The sequence below is a fragment of the Erpetoichthys calabaricus genome, chromosome 3, assembly GCF_900747795.2.
Source record: "Erpetoichthys calabaricus chromosome 3, fErpCal1.3, whole genome shotgun sequence".
NCBI classification, from domain to species: domain Eukaryota; kingdom Metazoa; phylum Chordata; class Cladistia; order Polypteriformes; family Polypteridae; genus Erpetoichthys; species Erpetoichthys calabaricus.
The window spans coordinates 224526896-224549374 of record NC_041396.2 but is presented as its reverse complement, the minus strand read 5'-3'; the positions used below and the strand labels follow the sequence as shown (position 1 = coordinate 224549374).

Sequence of the window (22479 nt, the reverse complement as noted above, 5' to 3'; positions counted from 1 at the left end):
CCTAGACTAGGTTGTGGAGGCACAGATCGCCACCACAGAAGAACCAGAGAAACCAACAGAGAATAGTGGGGATTAGTACAGATTGCAGATTCTATGCCCATATATTCTATTGGGAATACAACTAAAATGTAGCTGCAAAAAACATATTAAAGTAATGAGTTTTTAGCAGTTTTTTTAAAATGTTACACAGAATTAGCTTGTTAGTGAATTTCTATAGGTAAGGTATACCATATTTTAGGTGCATAACAGCAAATGTGCACCTCACCACCTCTATTAAGCATTGTTCTAGGAATACTAAACAGACCACCATTTGAGGATCTGAGAATACGACTTGGAGTGTAGTGAGACAGACATTCCAAAATATTGAACGGAGCAAGATTATTTAAGGCTTTATAAACCATTAGAAGTATTTTAAAGCCAATTCTGAATGACACAGGCACCCAATATAATGACACTAAAACTGGTTAGATGTGCTGAAATTTTCTTTTTGTAGTTAAGATTCTTACTGCTGCATTCTGCACTAATTGCAACCAATTGATATCTGTCTTAGGTAAATAAAGGCTTAACCCTCTACTTTGCCATAATATAGGCGAGCACATTTGAGAAAGAAGATGAAATCCTTAAATTAACAGACATTATTCTGTCAAGTAATAAGATATTTCAATTATTAATACTCTTTATAATTATTAATGCTTCATAATATTTTGTTTAGCTCAAAATTAACAAATTCGCTACAAAGAAATGATACCTTCACAGTCAAATCTGTCACAAGTGCTGATCATGCCGTCCTGTGGCTCCACTGACTAAGGCTGTTGCTTATTGTATTCTCTGTGTATTTGAACCCTAGGTTCAAGTTGGATGGAAGAATAGCCTTAAAAAATGATCAAGTGGGATATATTTATTACCTAAATTGACACAATAATCTTGAAAGATACTTTGGAAGAATCGCTTAAGAGATCTTTTCTGGAATCATTTCCACTTAGAATTGCCATCAAAAATGCGATTACTAATTTGTGGAAGGCAGCTCATGTATTTACAGTAATTCATCTATATATATATAATTCACTAAGCCGCCGACAAGTAGCCACCCATGGAAAGCACGCAAGACAGCCACGCCAACCAACTCTAAGAACATTGGATACGACGACAACTCGCAGAGCCACGCCCACCAACTCGGACGCAGCAACTCACAACACCGGGCGTCATTCACGTTCGTCTCTGCTAGACTCCACATGCACCTCTGAGCCACGTTCACTTTTCATTAGTCAACCTCAGTGGAACCTCGGTTCACACAGAGGCAGCGCGAGAGAGAGCCGCGCACACACACAGGCAGCGCCAGAAAGAGACAGAGACACACACACACAGGCAGCGCAAGAGAGAGAGCCGCGCACACACACAGGCTGAGACAGAGGCACACACACAGGCAGCGCGAGAGAGAGAGAGCTGCGCACACACACAGGCAGCGCGAGAGAGAGAGCCGCGCACACACACAGGCAGCGAGAGAGAGAGAGCACACACAGGCAGTGCCAGAGAGAGACAGAGGCACACACACACAGGCAGCGCGAGAGAGAGCCGCGCACACACACAGGCAGCGCCAGAGAGAGACAGAGGTACACACACAGGCAGCCCGAGAGAGAGACAGACGCACACACACAGGCAGCGCGAGACAGAGGGGGCTGGACTCATAAGGTAGGAAGGCAGTTAAAGAATGCACTGGGCTTGATTTTGTTTTCACTTCTGTTTACAGCAATTGGTTCGTAGTGTGCATTGTTGCAATATTACTTTTCTTGGTGGTTTATTAAATTACGGATTTTTTCAAACGTTCATTTTTTTCCCTGTGCTTAAAACTCATTAAAAAAAAAAAAGTGTTTTTAGCCAGCGGTTGGTAGCGCTATAGCGCAAACTATTGCAGTGTTAGTTTTCTCTGTTGTTCAAGGTTTTCTCAGTGTTATTTAATGTTTTTATATTTAGTTTACTATTATGTTGTGCATTCTATGGTTTAATTAACTATATTTGTGCTTAAAAACTTAAAATATATATTTACATACAGTTCGTGCAGTCTGGAACTGATTAATTGTATTTACATACAATCCTATGGGAGAAATTGCTTCGGTTCACGACCAAATCGGTTTACGACCAGAGTTTTGGAATGAATTATGGTCGTGAACCAAGGTTCCACTGTATTCTTTTTGGTTATGACGCACGACCGCATCCACCATCGCAAACACGCCATGGTCTTAGAGTTGGTGGGCGGGTCTCCGTGAGTTTCTCTTGCGAGCGGTCACATGACCAGGCGGTGTGTATGCTTCGAGAACGAGGGTGGACGCGGCAGGACTATCTAAGAAGAGGCATGTTTGTCACGGATGTGAATAGCTGTATGCGGCGTGTAAAACAGTTTGTTTGTCGCTGATGTGAATCGCTGTATGCAGCGTGTAAAACAGTTTCCAAAGGGTATCCCATGGTCTTAGAGTTGGTGGGCGGGTCTCTGTCAGTTGCTCTTGCGACCGGGCACATGAACAGGCAGTGTATATGCTTCGAGTGCGAAGGTGGACGCGACAGGACCATCTAAGAAAAATCATGTCGCGGACGTGAATCGCTGTATGCAGCGTGTAAAACAGTTTGTTTGTCGCAGATGTGAATCGCTGTATGCAGCGTGTAGAACAGTTTGCGAGGGGTATCCCATGGTCTTACAGTTGGTGGGCGGGTCTCTGTTAGTTGCTCTTGCGAGCAGGCACATGACCAGGCAGTGTGTATGCTTTGAGAGCGAGGGTGGATGCGCCAGCACCATCTAAGAAGAATCATATTTGTCGCGGATGTGAATCGCCGTATGCAGCGTGTAAAACAATTTGTTTGTCGCGGATGTGAATCGCTGTATGCAGCGTGTTAAACAGTTTGCGAGGGGTATCCCATGGTCTTAGCAGTGTCTATACTTCGATGTGAGTCGCTGTATGCAGCGTGTAAAATGCTGTATTGTATGTTGCCCTCTCCAGAGTTACATCTTTTCATTCACCTACAGTCGTATCCTCAAAACCAACCCCATTTGGACAACTGTGTCTTTCAGGAAGTGTTCACCCATTAATACATAATTATGCGGCGTATGCTACGCCGCGGGTTGGCTAGTATAATCTATTCATTGCCACTTGGCATTTACAAATTCCACCATTGTAAAGGATAACAAGCCCACTGTGGCAGATCAGGATGAATTTGCTCTGCTGGACCCAAAATTCAAATGTGAAAATCCAGAATATATCAAAGAGGGTGAAAGACATGGCTTATCACACACACGGGATACTCCAAGGTGAGCACTGTTAGTATTAAGTGATCCACACTCTATAGTTGATATCTACTGTGTATGTAAAGTATAATGTGAGTAAAAGTACATGCTGCATGACTAATTACAACTATCATTCAAACACACAGTAGGCACTGTAGATGCCTTTGTGGTGAAAAGAGAACTCAGCCATTCCTACAGAGGTCAGCATTGAAGATCCACTGAAGTGTAGCGGCAACAAAGAGCAGGACCTTCTTTCAAAAAAAGCATTTGACTCTGCCAGCAACAAGTCATCTTAGTCAAAGCACAGCATAATAATAAAATATTTCCTTAAATAAAAATGATAGTTTTCCTGTCCGTACCCTTCCTAACCAGTCTTTCAGTTACATAAGCACAATACCAGTCGCTAACACATTTACTGTGTTACCCCCAATAACAACCAAAGTAAAAACAAATTCAACATGATTGATTTAAAATTTAATAATTTAAACCGCTAAACCCACAGTCATTGGCCATAAAAACAACTGAAATTGTCAGTCACATGTTTTGCTTTGTTATATACATGAAACAAGATGCACATTTACATAAATGTACATATAAATTAATGATAAGAGACAACGGAGGGGATATTTATGAGAAGAGAGTATTATGGTGACAAAGGTGTCATTTCCCGTATTACTAAAGCTCTTCTTTACCGTGTTATGCATTGTATGAGTCAGAATTTGTAAGATGTATAATTTAGTGTTGTGTTTCTTGACACTTAAGTATTATCGGGCACAATCATTTAAAATGTATTGATGATCCACAAACATTCATTTCGTCTGACACTTCAATCAAGTTTTTGAAATTTGGTGATGCCCTACGTAGTTCAAACAATGCTCAATGAATAAGGATTCAAAACAGCAAGCTGACTTGTGCACTGAGAATAGAGCATGGAGCATGGCCTGAAACACGGAGCAGACCTGCACGCTGAGAATGAAGTATGGTTCAAAACACTGAGCAGGCATGCACACTGAAAATGGAGTGCGGTTTGAAACACTGAGCAGACGTGCACTGAGAATGGAGCATGGTCTGAAACACTGAGCAGACATGCACAATGACATGAAGCATAATTTGAAACACTAAGCAGACATGCATACTGAGAATGGAGCGTGGAGCACAGTTCGAAACATTGAACAGACATATGAGCCCAGCTTCTGCTATGAAGAGGAGACTTTGTGCTTCAGGATTGACAGGGTGAGTGGCACTAAGGAAGCCATTCCTTAAAGGGCAAAACAGGGCCTTGAAATACCAGCTGTGGAGTACTGCAGACTGGAAGAAAGTCTTGTGGACCAATGAATCAAAATTTGAAATCTTCAGTTCATCACACTGGTGTTTGTACGCTGTCATTTTGATGAAAGGATGGTTCCTTGGTGTGCGACACCAACTGTCATACATGGAGGAGGAAGTATGATGGTCCGGGGTTATTTTGCTGGAGGCAGAGTTGGTGACTTAAACAGAGTGACTGGAATTCCGAATCAAAAGGGTTACCACCATTTGGCTGATACATCAGCAAAAGGTGGCTGCTTTGATGAATCAAAAATATGAATAAAATTTTGTACATTTAATGATTCCTTAACTTATTGTTTTATTCGCCATTGTTTATTCGTTCTATTCCTGGATTCAATGAAACATCAAGACATTAAACTCTAACAGTGAAAGAAAGGTGCCCTTTCCCTAATACAAGATAGAGCATAGTTATGTGTGTCATACTCTCATGCTTCTTGTTCAGTGATTGCTATGGCAATGTCTTGTTTAGAATAGTGCTTTGTTTTTTCTTATAAAATTGTTTTGTTGCTTGTTTATGAAGTGAAAAGGGTAGGGTACTTCTGTAAAATTGACTATTATTATTATTATTGCTTATTATTAAAAGGCTTTTAAAATATTTGTCTAAGATGTGAAACAGGATAGGTTCACAAAATATCCAGCAGTATGCAAGGCCAGACTTTTTAATATGGATTGGTTTCTTAGGATGACCTACCACAATTTACCATAATTAAGTGTGTGACCAGTTCTTCTGTGTTGATAAAATAAAAGTAAATGAACAGAAATTAAAAATAACAACAGAGTAAATAAGTGAGAACAGTTATTAAATATTTAAATGTATAATGACAGGAATGTTCCTTCAGTCAGCTATTCTGGTCTAATGTCATTGTGTTGCATCCCCACCTTTTCCCTTTTTCTTTATTTGGGTTGTTTTGCAAAGAAAGAATGTCATTGATGAATAGTACAGACAAGAATTACCTTTTCAGATTGCTTCCTTTTATGATTTATACTAAGCATGTCTAAGCTCATTATTTCAAAACTACTTATAAATGGGTAAAAAGAATGTTTTAGTTTTCATTTTAAGGCCCTTTCAAAATAATCTATTCCAAATTGTTAATGGACTTCTTACAGAGGTTTATAACAGGAAAAGCAAAATCTGAAAACACTGTGGTATATCTTCTAGATCTTTGCATTACCTGCTGCTGTTGTTAAAGCAGAATTGTTCAATACAAATGTTTAAAAATATAAAAAAGCATTTCACATTGTTGTATATAATGGACTGTAGCTTGCTTATGGACCTGGTAAAATTGCATTTTTCTTGAAGGCCAGGTTTTTAGAGAGAGATTATTGTATATTTTTCCATATGCCCTTAGTACAAAAGAGCCCCAGCAAGAATTTTTGAATGTAGGACAACTACAGCTTAGAAAATAAAGAAAATCTATTAACAGTGCTCTTATCAACAAGGCCTTCAGCTGAAGTACCAGAGGATTAATAAAAGGAAGCTTGACCTCAGGAAGAGGTTGGCCTATATGTTCTTAAAACACAGCTGGGATTCTTTGTATGGGAAATTAAAATGTTTCTCTGAATAGCAAGCTGGACTAGTAAATAAAGAGTTTTATTGGTTATTTTCTTATATTGATTTGTTTCTCTTAGGTAATAGCTTTAAAAATGCTACCACAGAAAAGAAAACAGTTACAATCAAAAGTTAACAATAATTTTAGTATCTTGTGTTTTTAATATTTCAGCAAATAGTATGTAATCATGGGCAGATATCTCTAATCAAATAAAGGTCACAATTTTCATAGGTTTACATTGAACATGTCAAGAAACTAGCATAAATTTAAATAAAAAAATGAGTGTGGTTATTAAACAGTGAAAAATATGCTGTTTATTTACATTACCTAATATAATATTCCCGAATTTGAAAAAGTTAGTTGTGAAGGGTGTTTTAGCATGTACAGTATCTGCAGCAGTGATAACAATAGTTTTTGTCCCACACTGAAAAATGGAAATGATTAATGAGAAAGAAAATTAAATGCCTAGTGGCCAAAGATGCTTCAAGATCTGAAATGCTGAGTTTGTAACTTTCTTTTTCAGATTAACATTTACCTGTTTTTGCCTTCTGTTCTCTTTTCTGATAAATGTGTTGAAACTCATCTAAACATAGTGTAGTATAACATTTCTTTATAACTAATTTAGTCTTTGTGAAGATATAGTCTTTTGCTTTACATGTTGCTTGTAAAAGTAAATGCTTCTAGAATGTGTTTATTGGCAAATTTTTTTGGTAAGGAAAATAGAAAGCATATGTACATTTTGTTTAAATTTGTACATTATTTCAAAACTCTAAATATTTGTCTCTCTTCACAGTATGTTAGTTGAGAGTTTACTGTCAAAAATGAATGGATATCATAAATTACAAAGAAAGAATATAATTAAATGCCAAATATTAACAATCTAGAAGAAAACTAACAAAATACCATGTACATTTTTGAGGAATATATTACTATAAAACGCTATAAACCTTTTTAAAAGGCGAAACAATGGCAGTTTCTTTCTTTCTTTCTTTCTTTCTTTCTTTCTTTCTTTCTTTCTTTCTTTGTCCATAGCCGCATTATATATTTATTGGGGCTGGGAACAGGTTAAAAATAATTAACCAATTAATCACATAATTGTTTATAATTAATTTTAACATTAAAACATGTAATTATAAAATAAATAAATATATCATGAAGTAAATATGCACTGAAATTACAAAATTAATGTAGAATAAACGTAAAGGAATTTAAAAAAATTCCTGCATCTTTAGCTCATAGTATACTTTGTGAAACATTCTGCATTGATGTTTTGTTAAGCAATCAGTCATTTCCAACTTTATATGTTAGGAAGAAGATTTTGAAATTGGCCCTATAGGAAACCAATATAGAAACCGGTCCCAAATTCCAATGATTTTATATGAACATTTTAAAATAATTGTATACTTAAAATAGAAGAATTTGAACTGTCTGCAGATAAAGCATTAAACATGGAGTCAGTTAAAATTAAACTCAACCCGTCTCTCCCCCTCATTCATTGGTCAAGAGTTGTGTCTTCAGTTCAGAAGCACAACCCAATATGAAGGAGCTTCCTGTTTGAGGAATACCTTCATTTTCTGAAGTTACTTATTTAACAATATTTTAGCAAAAAATGCATGTGCTTTGCATGTTGTTGAATATATGACTGGGTGACTTGAAATGTAGATTATGCAACACGGGTAAGATAAGATTTTTTCATGAATGTTTTTGATATTGTTTACTATTGTTCAGCACTGTTCACTGTATGATCCTTTTCTGTAAGAAATGCTGTTATGTCTGTTCTCCATGAAAACATAGCATTAACATTTTTTTTTTGGTCATCGCTACAAACCACATGGGGTATGTAACATATAGAAATTTAATTTATGGGTGGAATATTCCTTTAAATTAAATGTTTTTGCCACCTAGCCAGTCCAACAAGAATTTTCACTGTTTTCATCAACATTTAATCTACCCTGTGTAATTTATCACACTCCCTCAAATTGTACAAGTGCTAATATGTACCCAAGTTTTGTTCAGTTATGTTAAATTTTAATATTTTTTTAAAAGATTTAACATTTCTACATGTATACCTTAATGTAGTTTCATTGCGCTTGTGTGAATTTGCCATTTAGTAATGAATTCATATGTGTTTATTGAGTTTGCCCTGGAGATATGGTCCACAGTGTCAGTGCTGTCCATATTTGGTGGCTGAGCAAGAAGAACCAGGTGGTGCTGCAAAGCACAGCACAGTGAAGCGTGGACAGATTTCATTCTGACATTTGCCATCACATACCGCTGGAGGGGAGGGAAAAATCTGCTTTTCCATATGCTTCTGGTTTAGTTTTTGCCTGCAGTTTTTGACCAGATGGCCCTGTGAACATTGTTTACCTTAAGTTACTGTCCCAGATGTAGCTTTTATCTAAAGGCATTCAAATTTTGACTGAATTATTTTCAGTCACTCTTTATATTAGGCTTCATTTTTACTTTTATTGTTGCTAACAACTTATGTGTATTCTGTAAATATTATAGTGACTAGGAGAATTTGGTGAATTTTATTAGTGTACTAAATATACTTAAATATCTTTCATGAATCTGTATTTTGCAGACAGCACATCCTCCTTTAAAAATAGGATAATTTATCTTTCAGTTTTTACTGCTATCTCAGTCATTTCATAGAATGCACATGCTCACCAAATCAGGCAATGGAGCAACAAAACATTTGAGCATAAAATATTGTTTACGAAGAACTCATTTACTGTAGTAAATGAATAAGATATCCCAGGTACTACTACTTCTCTCTTTTTCTGTGTAACCAGAATATTTTGGCAAGTTAATGGTTAAACCTCTTATGCTCAACCTTTATCTTCGTCTTGGTTTTTAGTTTGTCCCTGGGTTTTTACATTTGGAGGAAGTCTTGTCTACAAGTGTAAATATTATCCATATATTGTGTATATATACAGAACAAATAGTTTTTGCAAGGTGTTCTGAAACTGAAAAAGTACTCACAAAGGTGCCAGGCTGTTTTTAATTAACCCAAAATTCAAGCCAGAAGATGACATTTTAGGATTTGGAACTTTTAATGGACTCTTTATTTATTACTGGTTTTATTGTCTTTTAAGATTATTTTTCTTTAATGTCCTGTTTTTAGATGGGGAGCTTGTGTTTTGTTTTTTCGAATGGTTAGGTTTTAGTGTTTTTATTATTTTCTAGTGCAGTGATAAGCTCACACCATCCTAAGCAACTAGCGGCCTTGAGGGGGGAGGTGTGTGACAAATGGTCTTCGGCAAAGTGCAATTTTAAATAAATAATTGTGACCCGGACTGTCAAAAGAAGCTTTTATATAGTATAGGAAGGCAAAGCAAATCTATAATAATAAAAGGCAAAGTCCTCACTGACTGACTGACTCACTCACTCACTGACTGACTCATCACTAATTCTCCAACTTCCCGTGTAGGTGGAAGGCTGAAATTTGGCAGGCTCATTCCTTACAGCTTACTTACAAAAGTTAGGCAGGTTTCATTTCGAAATTCAAAGCGTAATGGTCATAACTGGAACATATTTTTTGTCCATACACTGTAATGGAGGAGGCGGAGTCACGTATCGCGTCATCACGCCTCCTACGTAATCACGTGAACTAAAAACAAGGAAGAGATTTACAGCACGAGTCACACGCGGGAACGAAGGTAAATGACGTTAATTTTTGACTGTCTTTTAATACTGTGTAAGCATACATATTAATACATGTGCAATTAAACGTGTGCATTTACGGGGTGATTTCTCAGGCTTAAAAGCTCACCTTTTATCAAACGCGGGAACAAAGGTAACTGACGTTGTTCACTGTCTTTTAATACTGTGTAACCATACATATTAACACATGTCCAATTAAACGTGTGCATTTACGCGGTGATTTCTCAGGCTTAAAAGCTCGCCTTTTACTAAAAAGGTAAATGCAAAACTATTTTCAATCAGTTTATTGAAACGCTCCCGTTAAGGATTGCAATAACATATTCGCGAGATAAAAGAACGAAGTAGGGGGAAATGGAGGAACAGCCGCAAACAGCGAAGAGCAAAAAATTTATTAAACAATTGAGAACGGAGCGAGTGAAGCATACAGGCATGTTCATAAGGGAAACAAAGCACAGTGTAAAACGTAAGTTTAAATTAAGTTTATAGAAACGCTCCCGCTGCGGATTGCAATAACATATTCGCGAGATAAAAGTTTAATGAGAAGACAGGAGGTATAAACGAACCACACGCCGTGGCGCAACGTTAGGGGCAACAGTTTCAACCATTCTATGATCTGCTTCTCGCAACTGAAAGACGGCACATGGCGGATGTTAGCCGACTTGCTGACCGCAACGTTAGGGGCTTCAACTATGGCGCTGACGCCACATCTCAGTGCCAACACTTTGCAGACTGTACTTCAAAGACACGCCCTCCTCACTGGACAGTTAAAAACACCAATCAAACTAACGATGACATCAAGTATTACCCAATCAAAGTAGGAAAGGAGGCATCTTCATAAAATGCGTGTGGGATGATTTGCATGAGACGCTGCTTTAAAAAAAAAATGATAAAAAAAATACGGGATAAATCCCGTCCAGTATTGATTCAAAACGGGACGCGCAATTTCATTCTCAAACGCGGCACGATTCCGTATTTTAAAGGACGGGTGGCAACCCTACAGTGCCAGGTAACCACCCATACAATCAGATTGTGATTCAGACTAGGAATGCAATGAATGTAATTACCCCGATCTACATACAAGGCGAAAGTCTTGCAACATTCAAAGATGATGGTTTGGGATAAGTACACCATACAACATAAAACAGCTTATGAAGCCTTGAACCGAAAAAAGCAAGATCTCAGAGATCGTAAAAAAAAAAATAGGACGTAATGTCGTTTTACTCGCTGTAGATTTTAGTCAAACATTACCAGTTATTCCATGAGGGAGACCAGCAGATGAACTCAACGCGTGTTTAAAATCCATGCTTCTCCCACGCTCTGTTATATGTCGCGTGTTCTCGGGTAGGTGCACCAAAAAATTTATACATTTAACCATGTAATGGGCAAACAAAAAATGAGGTATACCCGAAGGCACTGCAGTAGTACTTAATGTAACTTTACTTCTTAAATGTTAATGTTTTACTGTTTAATAATTTATACGCTTCTTATATGTTGTTCAAATTCTTTTATCAAAATACCACTGACAGCGCAATGCACGATAACATGGAGTGAATACACCATACGCATCCGCCCACGGCTGCCCTGCTGTGCGCAGATAGGAGTTGATTCTACAATAAAATAAAATAAACATAAAAAGAGTAAAACAATCATCACCCATAAACCGTGTGTGTGTGTATATATGTGTATATATATATGTTGATATGTGGATGTGTATATGTATATATATATATATATATATATATATATATATATGTGTATATGTATATGTAGATATGTATATATATATATATATATATGTGTATATGTATATGTATATATATGTTTATGTGTGTGTGTGTGTATTTTATATATATAAAACACAGCAACACTCATAACAATGACAACACAATTACATTGACAATCATGTTACGTTATTTTTAAAATGTTTCCTTTTTTTTTCATAACCTCTTTAACACACTACTTCTCCGCTGCGAAGCGCGGGTATTTTGCTAGTCATCTATATAACTGCAAGGGACCTGCAGGCCGGTTTAGGTGAGAAAAAAAATGGTGGTACACTGCCACTGTGCGGTGTTACTTTCATGGAAATGACCTTTATAGAAAAGCCATCAGAAGGAAACTTTACCTGCAATCTCATCAGATTGTTCATAGTGAATACTGCATGTTTTGAAACTTTGACCAGTCTACATTTCTGTTGTGTTTTAAACTGTTCAAATAAGCATTGAAAATGTATTTATTTTGCTGTACCATAGGACATTGCTTTCTCTAAATACTGTGTTTTTGGTTATTTTTGCTTTTTCTTTAAAAAATGGTATTATGTCTAGTAAATTAGATAATGTACTGACAACAATAAAGAAGACACCTCAGTTCATCATAAAGGTAACCAAATTTTAGTTTTGAGAAATCTGCCATATTGGTTTTTAGGAAATTTCCTAAATGCTTAATATGGTTCTCTCAGTTTATTGGGTGATTGGCATGAAGTTCCAACTACATAAAAACTTCCAGAAAGGCATTTAGAAGTTAAGAAAGGTTTTATTTTTGTTGGGTTTGAATTAAAATTACAAAAATGAGTATATTCATATTATTGGTTCTTCTAAACAACTGTCACCTGTTGTAATCATGTAAATTATGTGAATTTCCCATCGGGATTAATAAAGTATCTATCTATCTATCTATCTATCTATCTAATCCCTTTACTGTGTTCTTTTCAGTAAAGAGCAAGCAAAAATTAGGATGACTGATAATAACACTAATCTTTGGGTTAAACAGGACTTTTTTATGTCATTTGCTGTTAACTTATATGTGTGCTTTAAATATACTGTGTATACTGTACATCTTGTTGAGCATATTCTGACATAGATTATGTCAATTGTCTAATAAGTCACTACAGTATGATTCAGAAACAGTGGAATTTTCACTTATTGAAATGTGATTGAATGTACTCGGTGTATTCAAAGCTTTAAAATTAAAGATAAAAGTGGTTTTTGTTCGTCTTAATACTGTTTTCATCTAACATTAAAGTGTCTTTTATATGTGCATTATCATTATCTCAAATTCCAGCTTGTGATTGTTCAGTATCGCCTAATTTTGATCTTGGAAAATATTGCTTATTATTTTTTTTTATAAAAAGCATGTAAGGGTGGGACCTTAACTGCATTCATTATGTAGTACATATGTGGTTTATACCCATATATCATATGAAAAGATTGGATCACTTGCAATAACTACACAGATATATTCATAAGAATGTAGTGATTTAATTACCAATATAATTATTTATAACAATTACAATGCAAAGTTACAGTACTAATGTGTACCTTTCTGATTATTTTACATTTCTTTATTTTGTTCTCCAACCCCACATGAATGTGTCTGAATCTTCAAGATGGTAATAAACAGTTGTAATCATTATGCAGTAGAACTGCTGGAAGGCATGTTGCAGGGAGGTACCAACCAAACTTGGTCCCAGTGTTCATTGGCATATTTATTTGCAAGTCTGTATAGAAGAGGGTTTGAAACAAAAATAGACAGAACATGCAACTTTCACAGCTGGGTTCACTGCTGTCCTATAGTACAAGTGGAAAATCTGCCAGCTGTCATCTGGAACCACAGAGAATAGTAATGCCAACGTGGAGCTATCCGGGTTTAGCACAGTTAGAGCGGACAGAGATGCAAGTACCTGTGGTAAGCACAAAGGAGGAGGACTCGCTCTCTATGTTAATACACGGTGGTGTCACTCTGGACATGTTAACGTCAAAATCTCCACTTGCTGCAGGGATATCGAACTGTTGGCCGTAAGTTTACGTCCCTACTATTTGCCCAGAGAGTTTGGACATGTCATTGTTGTTATTGTATACATTCCTCCTCGGGCAGACGTGGAGTCAGCGAGCGACATCATCCATTCCGCTGTAGCTAAGTTACAAACGCAGCACCCTGAGGCGCTTGTGCTAATCGCTGGAGACTTTAACCATGTGACGCTGGACAAAACATTGCCTGCATTTTCCCAGTATGTGGACTGTAACACCCGGGGAAATAAGACTATTGATTTACTGTATGCAAACGTTAAAGACGCATACAGCGCCACCCCGCTGCCTGCGCTTGGGAAAGGAGATCATAACCTGGTTCAGCTTCAGCCTCACTATAAACCAAAAGTTAGAGTCCTACCTGTAACCACACGATCATTCAGGAAGTGGACCCCGGAGGCTGAGAATACTCTGAGAGAACTTTTTGGAACTACAGACTGGGATATCCTGCAGGGATCTCATAATGAGAACATTGAGGAAGTTGTTGACTGCACTACTGATTACATCAACTTCTGTATGGACATTGTAGTTCCAGTAAGAACAGTACGCTGCTATGCTAACAACAAGCCATGGATTACAAGTGACATCAAGGGCCTTTTGAATCAGAAGAAAAGGGCTTTTAAAGACGGTGATCAGCATGAGCTCAAGCGCGTGCAGAAGGAACTCCGAGTCCAACTCAGGGCGGCGAAGGAGCAGTACAGGAGAAAGCTGGAGCAGAAGTTGCAGAATAACAGCATGAAGGAAGTGTGGGATGGGATGAAGATCATCACTGGCTGCAGCTCGAAGCGGGGGTACCACCATTGAGAGAGACGTGAAGAGAGCAAACCAAATGAACAACTTTTTTAACAGGTTTGACCACCCTAACCCACTCTCACTCTCACCTCGGAGTACTGCACCCTCCACACATCCTTCTGCTGATACCAGCATAGGAAAAACATCCCCACCCATAATAACAACAGCGCAAGTGAGCAGAGAGCTGAGGAGACTTCGTGCCAGCAAAGCAGCGGGTCCAGATGGAGTATCGCCACGACTGCTGAAGGTCTGTGCATCGGAGCTGGGGGGTCCTCTACAGCGCATCTTCAACCTGAGCCTGGAACAGGGGAGAGTCCCGAGGCTTTGGAAAACATCTTGTATCACCCCAGTCCCAAAGGTATCACGTCCTAGTGAGCTGAATGACTTTCGGCCTGTTGCTCTGACATCACATGTGATGAAGACCATGGAGAGGCTGCTGCTTCACCACCTTAGGCCACAGGTTCAACACGCCCTTGACCCTCTGCAGTTTGCATATCAGGAGAAGGTGGGAGCGGAAGATGCCATCATCTATATGCTACACCGATCCCTCTCTCACTTGGACAGAGGCAGTGGTGCTGTAAGAATTATGTTTCTAGACTTCTCTAGCGCCTTCAACACAATCCAACCTCTGCTCCTTAGGGACAAGCTGACAGAGATGGGAGTAGATTCATACCTGGTGGCATGGATCATGGACTATCTTAAAGACAGACCTCAGTATGTGCGTCTTGGGAACTGCACGTCTGACATTGTGGTCAGCAACACAGGAGCGCCACAAGGGACTGTACTTTCTCCGGTCCTGTTCAGCCTATATACATCGGACTTCCAATACAACTCGGAGTCCTGCCATGTGCAAAAGTTCGCTGATGACACTGCTATCGTGGGCTGTATCAGGAATGGGCTGGAGGAGGAGTATAGGGACCTAATCAATGACTTTGTTAAATGGTCCGACTCAAACCACCTACACCTGAACACCAGCAAAACCAAGGAGCTGGTGGTGGATTTTAGGAGGCCCAGACCCCTCATAGACCCAGTGATCATCAAAGGTGACTGTGTGCAGATGGTGCAGACCTATAAATATCTGGGAGTGCAGCTGGATGATAAATTAGACTGGACTGCCAATACTGATGCGCTGTGCAAGAAAGGACAAAGCCGGTTATACTTCCTTAGAAGGCTGGCTTCCTTCAACATCTGCAATAAGATGCTGCAGATGTTCTATCAAACAGTTGTGGCGAGCGCCCTCTTCTACGCAGTGGTGTGCTGGGGAGGCAGCATTAAGAGGAAAGACGCCTCACGTCTGGACAAACTGGTGAGGAAGGCAGGCTCTATTGTTGGCATGGAGCTGGACAGTTTAACATCTGTGGCAGAGCGAAGGGCGCTCAGCAGGCTCCTATCAATTATGGAGAATCCACTGCATCCACTAAATAATGTCATCTCCAGACAGAAGAGCAGCTTCAGCGACAGACTGCTGTCACTGTCCTGCTCCACAGACAGATTGAGGAGATCGTTCCTCCCCCAAACTATGCGACTCTTTAATTCCAGCAGGGGGGGTAAACGTTAATATTTAACATTATACATAGTTATTGTCTGTTTTTTTTTTTCACCTGTATTATTATCATTCTTTAATTTAATATTATTTATTGTATCAGTATGCTGCTGCTGAAGAATGTGAATTTCCCATTGGGATTAATAAAGTATCTATCTATCTATCTATCTATCTATCTATCTATCTATCTATCTATCTATCTATCTATCTATCTATCTATCTATATCAGATTTCTCTCCAGATGTTGCAAGATATTTTTTGTAATATAATTTTTAAAGGAATTTTAATTATTACTATATATTCAAACAATCCAAATGTTAAATTGAAGTTATCTGCATATATCAGATTGACAGATACGTCTTAATGGCTACCAGTGCTCAGTTTGCTTAACAAATGTATGATTAGATTACCACTTATGATTTGTATTTGTATTATTATTTAAACAAATATGATCTATATTTTTTTTTCAGGTTCCTCATCTAAAATAATTAAAATACGAGGAGAAACAGAAAGCAGTGATCTCATTAAGGGGAGAATTCCAGTCAGTAGCACATTGGTACCAGTGAAAGGCCTTAGTAATTTAGGGAACACCTGCTTCTTTAATGCAGTTATGCAGGTAAGAATTCATTTTCATATATACATATTATTGTTTTGTCTTAACATTCAGTATTATGCTATAGTTATTTTTAATCCTGTAATAACATTTGCACAGCCACAAACATGACTTTTTTTCTTAATCGATTTGTCAGTTACCTTTTAGTATTTTGTAGTCATTGCTAAATTATTCTTTTCGTATACAGGCAGTCCCCGGGTTACGTATGAGATAGGGACTGTAGGTTTGTACTTAAGTTGAATTTGTATGTAAGTCGGAACAGGTACATTATTTTAATAAATGCTATTGTTGACCGACTGTAACCAAGTGCTCTGCCAATGAATGAGGGAGTTTCACCTCTCTCTGACCTTTTTATTATTTCTACTTTATTTTCAATGGTGATGGTTTCCCTCTTCTTTACCGTATCACCAGCACTTGCATCAGATTTGTGTTTCAGAGACATTCTTGAAGGGTGAAGACAAAAGGTTAAGATGAGCTCTTCTGCACAGTGCTATACACGCTATCACAGCAGGAAGGCACCCGTCAACACGTCTGATGTACTGACAAGAGACAACTTCCTGCTATGTGCATAACAGTACAAGCAGGCTTGCTATTGAGAATGACTGGGGCTGGCAAGAGGGGGTTCATCACTCGCCCACCACATAGTCACCTCCACTACAGTATGCTGCCTGCAGCGTCCGTCCACCGAGAACGAACACGGTGCAGCCAAAGGCGGGTAGTGTATCACCCAACCCCTATTCAACAGGCAGCCATCCGAGGCACACTACAATGCTAACCCCGCCGCCCTGTTCACCCTCAATGGCCTCCGTTCAGCCACAACCGGGTCACCACTTGCAGCATTACCAGCCGTGTGTGCTGGGTGGGCAGTGAAACGCCCCCCTCCGCTCCATCCAGCCTGCGTCCAGTCAGGAGCAGTAGCTGCGGTGGCATAGTGGGCGGGCAGCGAACCATCATCCTGCACACGAGGATGCACACATTCCCTTTATGTGACTTTCCCATTGGGATTAATAAAGTATCTATCTATCTATCTATCTATCCATCCATCCATCCATCCATCCATCCATCCATCCATCCATCTAGTGACTATGGACCACAGGTCACTGCTTGCTGCCAGGAGCCGCCCTTGGGACACGAGCAGTGAAATCGTCCCCCTCCAACCACCGCTTGCATCATCCCCAGGCCGAAGATGATGGAGCAGCAGTTACTGAGGCGAATGCATTGCAGCTGCGTCCTCGTTTGTAAGTTGTAGGTCAGATGTCCGTAACCTGAGGACTACCTGTAGTTAGCAGAATTAAAGGTTTTTAATTTTTATACTGCTTTTTCTGTTCCCTTTTCCATAGTTAAACACACTACAGTTTTCGTTAGCTCTTTTTCCAACTACGCATTTTATTGACCTGCCTAATCCAACTAGATTGTCAGATGATCAGTTTTGTTTGCTTAATTGTAATTCTTTAGTATAAAGAATGCATGTAACTGTTTCTTGGCTATGAACTGTTAATTAAACGGTTACATTACCTTGTGTTGACATAACAAAGGCTTGATTTCTACTACCTGTCTGTTGCTGCCAAGATACACTTCAATTACCATGATCATTAAATAAACTTGAAGAAAAAGGATAAATGATTTCTGTGAAATCACAGTATCACCGACATTTAAACATTTGTGCCTTCTGATGTACTGTATAATCATGCTTAATTATATTTTTAGGTGCACCTATCTACTTTTTTACATATTTTTTTTTCCAGCCAGCAAACAACCTTATTTGGTTTTATAAAAGTAAGCTACAATAAGCAGTGATTGTTTTGATATTTTAGGCACCCTTGTATCCACCCTGAGCCTCTGCATATACGTGCCTCTACCGAACTGTTGGACTGGAGTTTGGAGGGCCTCCAAAGGGCACATAGATTTTCTTCAGCACTGTGTTCAACTAAGTAGAGGGGGTAGCATGTTTTGAGGATGTTCTTTTTTTTAAGCTGTTGTGACTAACAGGTCAAGCTTATATTTCATATTCCTAGGTAAGCTTATAAGGTTTCCTGCTGTAGGTTCTAGAGTGTGAACATTTTCAGATGAAGTGGCCATCCTTTGGTGATTCTAACCCAGCTTCCCAACGAACTTACTGAATGTACAGGAGTTGGTAGTGAGATTGTCAATATTAGACCTCAGGGTCCTGCCTTTAGGTCTGTCATCACACAAGCCTGTAAATTTACATTGCTGGCTCTCATTCATGTAGTCATTTCTGGCTCTCAGTCATGTTGTTGCAAATTAAATAGTGATCAGTAAGATGCCTTGATGTAATTGTTATGGAAAGCAAGATTATTTTAGACCATCATAGTGGCACAGTATTTAGTGCTGCTTTTTCATAATCCTAGGTGACAATGTTTAATTTACTGAGCTTATCAGTGTCCATGGTAGGTTTGTGTGTTCTCTCTTTACCTGCATGAGGTTTTCTATGGGTGCTCTGATTGTCCTGCCAGATCAGAAATAATTGGATACGGTTGATTACGGAGTCTTTGATTGCCCTGTTGAAAGTGAGTATGCAAATGGGCCTAAGTGTGTTCAGCAATAATTTTTGTGACCAACACTGACACAATGACTTGGGCTTCCTACAGCCTTGAGTTTATTGAACAGATTTAGGAAATACATGGAGTTGTAGATGAAGATAAATAAAATGAAACTGAAGAAAAATAAAATTGCACGTAGTTCACTGAAAGTATGTGGGGTTTTGATATTAAAGAAAAGGATAGCAAGAAAATCTGAAACATGTATATTAAGGAACACACAATATATCAAATTAATTTACATCAATAGTATGCTAGAAAGCTTCAGTGTTGTTGCATTATTGCCTTTTTTTTATAAAAGCTACAGAATGTACTCGGACTCCTGCACACTTTATTGTGTTGCAGATTTAATTTTAAATGTATACATTTGTTATTTTTTTCACATCAATCCACATACACTTAATAACCCATAATGACAAAGTTTAAAGCATGTTTTCAGAAGGGTTTGTAAATTTATTAAAAATCAAAAACTGAAATCTTTCATTTATGTAAGTATTCAGAACCTTTACTGTGGCAGTCCAGATGGTGGTCATTTGTATCCCGTTTGCTTTAATTGTCTTCGAGATGTGTCTAGAAGTTGATTGGAGTCCATCTGTGATGGACTGAATTGATAGGGCACAGTTTAGAAAGGCACACATCTGTGTATATAAAGCCCCAAAATTGACACTGCATGTCAGGGAAAAAAAGCCATGAAATGCAAGGAACTCTTTATAGGCCTCCGTAATAATATTACGGTGAGGTATACACCAAGAGTATTCTCAGGAGCATTTTGGCCTCAATGATTGTTTAGTGGAAGAAATTTTAAATCACCAGGACTCTTCTTAGAGTTGGTCATACAGCCAAACTGAGAAACTGGACAAGAAGGGCCTTGGTTAGGGAGGGACGAAAAACCAAATTTTCACACTAACAGAGTTTTAGAAATCATCTGAGAAGAGAGAACCTGTCAGAAGGATGACCATCTCAGCAGCAGTCCATCACTCTTTAAGGTTTATGATAGAGTGACTAGATGGAAGCCACTCTTGAGTAAAAATCATATGACAGCATACTTAGAGATTGCCAAATGGCATTTAAAGGACTCTGGTCAGATGAGACAAAATTGAACTCTTTGGGCAGAACTCCAAGCATAATGTCTGGTGTAGATCGGGTACTGCTCATCACTTGTTTCATACCATCCCTACATGGAAGCATGATGGTGACCGCATCATGCTACGAGGGTGCATAGAGGCAGCAAGGTTGATCAGAATTGAGGGAAACATAAATTCAGCCAGTTGCAGAGAGGTGATTGAAGAAAACCTGCTTCAGAGTGCAAACACCCTCAAAGCGATAGTTCATGTTTCAGCATGACAATGACCCAAACCATACAGCCAAGACAATGCTGGAGTAGTTTCAAGGAAAGTCACTGACTGTCCTCGAGTGACCCAGTTTAACAGTTCTTCCCATCCAAACTTACAGAGCTTGATAGGATCTGTCAGGAAGAATGAGATAAACTGTCCAAATTAGAGTTTGAATATTTTCTGAATTCACTGGAATTCTTTATAGCCTTTTAGTATCCAGTCATCAGAAATGCTACACCTAGTTGATGTTTTAATTTTGTATTTGCCTTCTTAGTTTGAAAATGATAGAAAGATGTGATGAAACATACTGCAACATAACATAAAATAATCTTTAAAAAATATGGATATCTTTTTTTATACTGAATATGATAAAACAATGTAATTGGCACAATTGATTTTTAAAAGTATTTGTGTGGGCCACACATTTAGGTGGCAGTATATAAGTGTCATCTCATTTCATTCTAGACCGTACCATTTCTTTTTCATCCCATATAAATAACGTTTCTCAGACTGCCTTCTTCCATCTCCAAAACATTTCTAGACTTTGTCCTGTTCTCCCACAACACAGTATTGAAGTATTGGTTAATACTTCAGTCACTTCACGTATAGATTTCTGTAATGCTATTCTGTTTGGCATCTCTAAAAAAAACATTTCTGTTGCTTACAACTTATATAAAATCTGCTGCTAGGTTAATTATCTGTTCTAAATCCACTGAACATATGACACCTATTCTCTCACAACGTCACTAGCTCACTGTTTACTACAGAATACAATACAAAAGACTGCACTTAACATTTAAAGATCTCCACAATCTTGCCCCTCTGTACCTCACTGATCTTGTACTGACATACACTTCCTCTCGCTCACTCAGATCCTTATCTGCAGTTTTACTTTCTGTATGACACATCAAACTTTGTTCTATGGGAGCTTGAGCATTCTGTCATAGTTCTCCTCATTTCTGGAATTCACTTCAGTCTCATATTGTCAGCTAGAGTCAATAACACAATTTTACAAATGCCCTCAAAACATATATTTTCAAACTGACATACCATTTATGAGTTTACCACTGTTACAGCCAGTTATCTTTGATCTTTGTTACTACTTGTGTTCTCTTATTGCTGTTTGATATTATTGTCCTATTTGTTTTTATCTTCATTACTGTTGTTTAATTCATTATTATTAATATTATTATAATTGTGTGATTACAGTCATGTCATTAATGGTATGTTTTTCAGAATTTAACAAAGCTTCAAGATGCCTCAGCAAGTTCTAAGTTTATGTTATTAAATTTTTTATACAAAGTGAAGAAAATGAATCTATGGAATCCTATGTAATAATACTAATTTCACTAAATTAGTTTATATATGAATCACTGATGACATCATTTAAATTATTATTTTTATTTATTTATTTAATTATTTTACTGTTTTGTTTAGTTGCTTTATTGAAGGATATCATATCTGAATTCTTATTTGAACTTATCCTCAGCAGTAAGTTCCTCAGCATTATTATTATTAGAGTTTCTGTGTCCAAATGAATACCTTTTGCAAGAGAAAAAATCATAGGCATCTGCATGATAGTAATTGTGTATAACTTCATGATAGAGATCTAACTTTCAAAAATAGGGAAAGAAGTAATAAAAAGCAAGGGATACCTGTTAACACTCACAGTGTGGTGGAATGGATTATTTTAGGTGTAAAGTGCAGTGTCACTAAGCCCAGTAAATAGTCCTGCTTTAATAGTCTTGGCAGTGTGTAATGCAAAGCAATCAGTATACATGTAATCCTTTTGAGCTCAAATTCAAGTCTGATTTTCAACTGCCCAAAACGAGTTTTTGGATGGAGTTCAGTCCTTCTGTGTTGTCACTTATCCATGGCTTGTACTGCCAGTGAATGAACATTGTTGGCTTCCATGGCCACTTTGTAGTAGACATGTGGTTTGCTGTGTCTGCCAAGATTTAATCCATGAATGTATTATTTCCAGTAGGTGATCATCCTTCTGTAATAAATAAATGGGTGCAAC

At 38.0% G+C, this 22479-nt stretch overlaps 1 protein-coding gene across 3 annotated transcripts in view; it reads left to right on the top strand.

The window, feature by feature from the left end:
* The window catches only part of usp45 (ubiquitin specific peptidase 45), a 201733-nt gene that overhangs the window by 91115 nt on the left and 88139 nt on the right, over nt 1-22479 (top strand). For all 3 annotated transcript variants that reach the window (XM_051925500.1, XM_051925499.1, XM_051925502.1), the window contains exon 6: nt 16422-16567. In XM_051925500.1, the coding sequence (XP_051781460.1) occupies nt 16422-16567 (146 nt within the window). The remainder of the gene's footprint in view (nt 1-16421; nt 16568-22479) is intronic.